At 36.3% G+C, this 7,095-nt stretch overlaps 1 protein-coding gene across 1 annotated transcript; it reads right to left on the minus strand.

The window, feature by feature from the left end:
• Window positions 1-933: 933 nt before the first annotated feature.
• LOC116117087 (protein PELPK1-like) lies at window positions 934-1,748 on the minus strand. Its single transcript, XM_031403116.1, has one exon. It carries the CDS (start codon window positions 1,654-1,656, stop codon window positions 1,213-1,215), a length of 444 nt encoding a protein of 147 aa, XP_031258976.1. The 5' UTR covers window positions 1,657-1,748; the 3' UTR covers window positions 934-1,212.
• Between the last annotated feature and the right edge of the window lie 5,347 nt (window positions 1,749-7,095).

Genomic DNA, 7,095 nt, shown 5'->3' on the forward strand with positions numbered 1-7,095 from the left:
GAGACCGACTTTACTAGTCATACTCGAGTAAAGAGACTGTCAACACTTCTAATAACTCGATGAAGGGAACTGGTCCAGGAGGGGTATGCACATCTCCTTCCCTGCCTTAGAGAAAAAAATTTGTTGCATGGGGGGTTGAATTTGCTAATAAGTTGTTTTGGGGCTATTTCGTGTAAAATTCCCAGTAAAATTAATAGCCGGGGGATACTAATCAATTCTGAAAAGGTGATTGTTGACCTGATATCTTACTGTTGTACATAAAATTTTAAAAATGGAAGTTCCATACCAAAATGTATTCATACTGGATCCTTGTAGACCATTGAGAAAGACAAGAACTTTAGATGAGGATGAAGTTATCACCTGAATTTATGTCTTTGTAACAGAATGTTCAGTTGAATGCCAATGTTACTAGTTTCTTATTCAAGGATTTTGGCTGCCAGCTTTGTCCATTGATGCTAAACGTCTAAGTTTATAGTGTTTATTAGTATTTTTCTTCCTAGAAAAGAAATGCTTCAAGTCGGAATTGAAGATAAGCAGTTCTCCAATATATTTTCACTTCTAAATACAGTTATATTTACTTTCTTGTTCAGAAATAGCAACTTTACCAACGTTAATTGCATATATGTTGTATTCATTTTCTCGTAACTAGTTCTTTAAATGGAGAATCTGGAATTTGAAGACAATTTTATAAATTAAATGAAGTCTTTGTAGTGATTGGCATATGCCTGTGTGGTTTTGGACTAGAGTTAGTGCTTTTGTGCCTGCACGTAATTTGATATTCGCTGGTTCATTACAGCCTTATGTGCTGCTTCTCCACTTTTGTTCATCCTTAAACATTTTGAAGATGTAGCATAAATTAAAATAATATTTATCTCCATGATATAATCATGGCCATATCCTTAAAATAGCTTGTTTTGAGAACTGTAACATCTGTATCAAGAAAACTAATACATAATAAAATATACTCCATACATTACTATAAATAATGAACAGAAAGAGACACACTAAGATTCTCTGGATGAGAATGAAATCAATGATCCACAAAACAACAAATATATATGGACTAAAACAAATATATATGGACTAACTCGAGTCCAGCGAAAAAGCACTTGTGCCATCTCAGGTCCCACGATATCTGACTTGAAACACATCCCAGAAACATTCTAACTGGTGGTAATAACGGGTAACCGTGGCATTTCAAGGGCTATTAGCTCATTTAGATGGGGGTGAGGAGGGGAATGGAATGGTTGGTATTGTTGTTGGGATGGTGGGGATTGTGGGCAGAGGAGTAGATGGCAATGGGGGCAGTGTAACCTTAGGGGTTGCGGGGATGGTGGGTAATGTAGGTTGTGGCAAAGATGGGATTTGGGTGCTTGGCAAAGGCGGCAGTGTGGGCTTTGGAAGAGTTGGTTGCGTCGGCAATGTTGGCAATGGAGTTGAGGGCAATGGCGGTAATGTGGCCTTAGGCAAAGTTGGCACTGAGGGCAATGGAGGCAATGTGGCCTTCGGCAGAGGTGGAATTGTAGGCAGTGTTAATGCTGGAGGTGGAGCTGCCGGTGTGTCCAAAAGATGGCGAGCTGCCAGGCTCATGTCAATGCAGGAGATTGATAGTGCTATCAACAAACAAAGAGCCAGAAAATCTTTAGAAAATGCCATTTTTGGATAATAGCAGAAGGTACAGGACTCTAGCTGGAATCTGTAAACAATGGACAAATTCTAGTATGTGTTTTCTTGAAGAGTTACGCATATCAAATAGCCTTATATAGATGGAAAAATGTTGGAACTATGGTTGATCATTTATTTAGAGTCAAAGTTTGATGAGTTGTGGTTGGGGAAAGTATAGAGAAACATTTGTTAGTTTATCTCCCTAATAGGTCTACCTGCAAGTTTAACTTAAAGTAGGGGATTCCCAGAAAACCCAAACTCTTAAGCAATCCACAAAAGTTCCATGCTATGATTTGGGTAATTCAACTAACCTTTGACTCAGAAAAATACCATACAGCCCACATAGTTGTGATTTTGGATTGTTTGGGAAATCAATCTGATGGTTCATCGACGCATGTTTGATCTCATGCATTGGTTCAGCATAACCAAATAGATAAAACTCTTTTAGGTGAAGGTCCAGGAGTTTGGTGAACTACCAATATGGGAAAAGGTTGGTTCCAAGTTAGCCTAGAAACGCTAGCTCAACCTGAACTTGGCACTTCTGTTATCTTAAACTTGGGTGTTTGACAAAGTTGATCAGCTATGAACACATATGTTCTGGCATAATATAGGATTTAATAAATAGGTTATTTTTTTGACGGTATTACCTTATACAAGTTTTACCTTATAGATTTTCGAATCAATTCAAAGAAGTAGAGGATTTTGTTTTGTTTATAGTATCATTTCAGCTATGCTCGTATTGAAGGGATTTTCTAGTTTTTTTTTTTTTTTTTGTGGTAAATTGAATTTTAGTTCCAAGTTTGGTATTATTTTAAGGTGCAACAATGACCAAACGGTCAATTAATGTCTTTGAATATGAATTTGTTCTAGAAAAAGAGCTGCATAATTACCATTAAACTTTCTTTATAATTAGAAATGGATATTCTCATTTATGGTATAAACTGTTTAGAATTTTTCGATGGGAAGACAAAAGTTATAAATCCATTAATTGAGGGACATTTAACAGTTGGTGATTTATTATTAACTTTAACGAAAAATGATAAAAAGACTTAGATGCCCTTCACTTTTTTTTCCTTTTCTTTTTCTAACTAAATTTAGTTCTTAGATTAAAATTTTTTAAAAAGTAAACACTGACCAACATTTTTTTGAGTAAATAAAAAAATAAAAAATAAAAAATTGAAACGAAAAAACTTCAAAAAAAGAAAGCTTTTTCTGGCCTTTTTTTCCCCCCAAAATTTTCATTTTTAAGTTTTGATTTGTTTTACTATTTTGTATTTTTTTTGACATTTTTAGTAATTTTAATTCATTTTTGAGAAGAAATAATTTAAATGTATACTATTACTATTTTGCCCTTATATAAAGTCAAATTTAATTATCTATATATATATTGTCCCTTAATTGAAGGATTTTTCACATTTGTCCTTTAATTAAAAATTCCTGAAGAAATTGTACCTAATGTCATAACCCCGGTTAGAAATGACGTAGATAAGGGGGTAATGGGTATCTGCCAAAAAAAAAAAAAAAAAAAAATTATCTTTCATAATTTTCTATATATTCTCACCTTAATTTGTGTTAGCCTAAAGATAAAATTTTTTAATACATTGATATATAAATTATCACATTATCCCATCATTCATATGTTAATAAGATTCAATTACTATTTGATATAGGATATAAAAATTGAAATGACCTTCTCAAAAAGAGATGCAAGATGAGTGCATCACCCTCATGTTGAGGCATTAGTCATTGCTACTGAGATAGAAATGTGCGAAGTCCATAGAATGTTGATGGACAATGGGAACGCCGTGAATATCCTATTTCAGAAAGCCTTTAAGGAGACGAAGTTGGAAGATATAGACCTGAAGCTAGTAGCGACTCCTCTCTATGGTTTTACCAGGGACCATCTAAGTCTCCAAGGGCTGACAACTCTTCCAATCACTTTGGGCGATCCCCACAAAGTGACCAAGATGACGGAATTCCTGGTAGTGGACTATCCCTCTACATTCAATAGCATCATTGGATGACCACTATTGCGGAATTTCAAAGCCGTCACTTCTATCTACTATCTGAAGATGAAGTTCCCTACTCTGTCAAGGTGTGGGGAAGTGAGGGGATCACAACGTGAATCTCGTGACTACTACAATCAAGCAGTTTAGATTGCATGCAAGGGGAAAGGAAAGCCCGAGGGCGAGCCAGAGTAGTCAGTGGCGACCAGCAAGATGAAGCCACAACATGGCCTAGTGGAGGATAACATTGATCCTCATATTCAGGAGGGAATTCCTACAGTGGGCTAGTAGAGACATTGTTTGAGGTAATTATCGACGAGCATGAGCCAGCTCTTATATTGATAATTGGGAGTAATTATAGCCCCCAACTCGCAACTAATTTAACGAGTTTCCTTAGACAAAATATCGATGATTTTGCATGGATACATGTTGACATGATCGGGATCAGCCCTGAAGTCATATGCCATGCACTCAACATCGATCGTGAGATTAGGCCAGTTCGCCAAAAAAGAAGAGTCATGGACCTAGAGTGCTATGCGTCCCTCAAAAGTGAGGTGGAGAAGTGATAAATGATAAAATGGTATTTATATTCTGTGATTCTATGGGTAGATTGTTTGAAATTCATGACTATAATAGATTATTTTTATGCAAGTTTCTTTATAAATTTCTATTTTCAAGAATCATGGGTATGTGTATGAGTTTCAGGTTTTTAGGCGATAAACTGGTGACTTTGTACTCACACGATGGTTGGAGGCTTTAGAAAAATCGGATCATCAAGCAAAAGAAAGAATGTGAAATTGGCGGATGGCACCGTAACATAATTTTTCTGTGCCGCGGCATGGTTTTTCTGCACTGCGGTGCGAAAAAGATGATTTGGGGTAGAAAGTTTATGCCGCAGCGTGAAAAGGTTGGCGCTACAGTGTGACAAAGCTTTAGGGTTGCGAAAGAATTCTGCGCCACGGCCCCAGAAAATCACGCTGCGACATGGATCGTGATAAAATTAAAAACCTCACATTTTCCAACTCTGACTTGAACTTGTATTTTTCCAAAAAACACCCTTAGCAACGGAAATGTATAAATAGGACTTTGTAATTTATTTTAGGGATTATTCTTAACCTAAATTGAGAGACACTTTGTGGCAAGAAAGAGAAGAAGATTCTTCCTAGGGTTTTGGATTTTTCATGCTTTTGGGGGAATTGAGGTTTGTTTTCTTGATGTCAATGCGTAACTAAATTCTTATCTAGGGATCCAATGTAGCCTAATTGGAAGGCTCTTTTTTAAACATATGTTATTGCTATCAATTCAACTTGAAATCTTGATTTATTTAGGTTATTAATTTAATCTTTAATTTTCATTATTGTGTGATGACACTTAGTGTGAATTATTAGGTTGTATGTGTTGAGATTAGACATATATTATGTTTTAGTCTTGAAGAACTCATGTGAATGAATGATTAGTACTTTGTGCATACGCCCTGATAGAGTATTAGTAGGTTCATGAATTCTTGAATAATTAATGTTTGTGCATACGCCCTGATAGATGCGCCTTTGGTCTTGATTTTGAGTATTCTCATACGCCCTAGCTAGTCTTGTGTTAAAAGTGCTAGGTTAATCCCGAACGCCTTACGGTAATACCTTGATACAGTGAATGCGAACCCTAGAGACTGAATTTATAAATAATAGAGAGATGTTTGACATACAACTGGATAATTATGGTGAAATATGAGCCCTAGGTTTTGGTTAATTGGGTTTTAGATAATTTTAATAGTTGTTTAATTTTAGTTTTATTTAGTTGTTACTTTTAAATTGATCTTTCGTAATTCTTCATTATTAAGTCTTAATATTAATTTTAATTGAAACATAGTTATTAGGATTAGTAAATTCCTTACAAATCTCTGTGGGATCGACCCTTGCTTTTGCACACTAGACTACGAGAGCGATTCGTGCACTTGTGAGGTTATAAAATTGTTCATCAATAAGCTCCTCTCAATTGGGTTCATTCGATAAGCTCATTACCCCAGTTGGGTTGCCAATCTTGTTTTGGTAAAAAAAAAAAAAAAAAAACATAATGGTAAATGGCAAACTTGCATTGATTTTACGGATCTAAAAAAGGCTTGCCCCGAGGACAGTTTCCCCTTGCCTACAATCGATCAGTTTGTTGATGCCACTTCTAGGCATGAGCTGTTAAGCTTCATGGATGCATATTCGGGATACAACCAGATCCCGATGTTCACGCCTTACGAGGAACATACCTCGTTCATCACAGATCTAGGGCTATACTGTTATAAAGTCATGCGCTTCAGCCTAAAAAATGCTGAAGCAACTTACCAGTGCTTGGTTAACCAAATGTTTTATGAGCGGAATGGGAAAACAATGGAGATCTATGTCGATGACATGCTAGTCAAGTCGCATGTCGCTTCAGATCACATGACACACCTTTAAAAAATGTTCAACATACTCCGAAAATACAAAATGAAACTTAATCCACTTAAGTGATCATTCGGGGAAGGCTCGGGTAAATTCCTAGGGTACATGGTTAACCATCGAGGAATTGAAGTCAACCCCAAAAAAATCCAAGCTCTCTTAGATATGAGTAGTCCTACAAAACCCAAGCAAGGTCAAAGCTTGAATGGAAGGATAACGACTCTTAGTCGTTTCATATTGATAGCTACAAATCGTTGTTTGCCATTCTTTAATGTACTTAGAGCTAATAAGAAATTTGAATGGACTCTAGAATGTGAGCAAGCTTTCCAAAGCATAAAAGAGCATCTTGGAAAGCCACTTCTTTTGTCCAAGCCACTTCACAAGGAAATCATGTTTCTCTATCTGTCTGTCTCTTAGCATGCGGTTAGTGCAGCTCTTATTCGGGAAGAAAAAAAAATTCAATGGCCTATGTGTTACACCAACAAACAGCTGCTAGACATCGGGTATCCAGAAATGGAGCGATTAGCCTTTGCCTTGGTAATCATCTCCAGAAAGCTATGACCTTACTTCCATGTCCACACCATCTATGTCTTAACTAATTACCTACTCAGACAGGTCCTTCAAAAACTAGAAGCTTCCGGTAAATTACTTAAGTAGACAATAGAATTAAGTCAATTCGATCTACTCTTCAAGCCTAAAGCAGCTCATTCCTCTTGACTGTGATTTGAATTTTGCATGCCAGTCTTGGCGTTTAAATAGGATTTTCCAGTTTCTGCTTTCACTGTTAGATAGTCATGCTTTATTTTCATTATGGAGGTCTATAAGTTTTAAGCCTGTCATGTTGCAATCTTAACAGCATAATTTGATTTTCTTTTTCATAGTTTGTATCCTGTTTTGTGCTCTTCCTAAGTTTTTCTCTGAATTGACCGTAAGTACCGCAAAACTTAAGATGTTGTCCAACCTTCATGGGATATAGAATGCTTATTGCCGAAGTTGTCTCC

Source organism: Pistacia vera, unplaced genomic scaffold (assembly GCF_008641045.1).
Source record: "Pistacia vera cultivar Batoury unplaced genomic scaffold, PisVer_v2 Contig798, whole genome shotgun sequence".
NCBI classification, from domain to species: domain Eukaryota; kingdom Viridiplantae; phylum Streptophyta; class Magnoliopsida; order Sapindales; family Anacardiaceae; genus Pistacia; species Pistacia vera.

Coding starts and splice junctions, on each gene's coding strand:
- LOC116117087 (XM_031403116.1), bottom strand. CDS start 1,656: ATGGCATTTTCTAAAGATTTTCTGGCTCTTTGTTTGTTGATAGCACTA.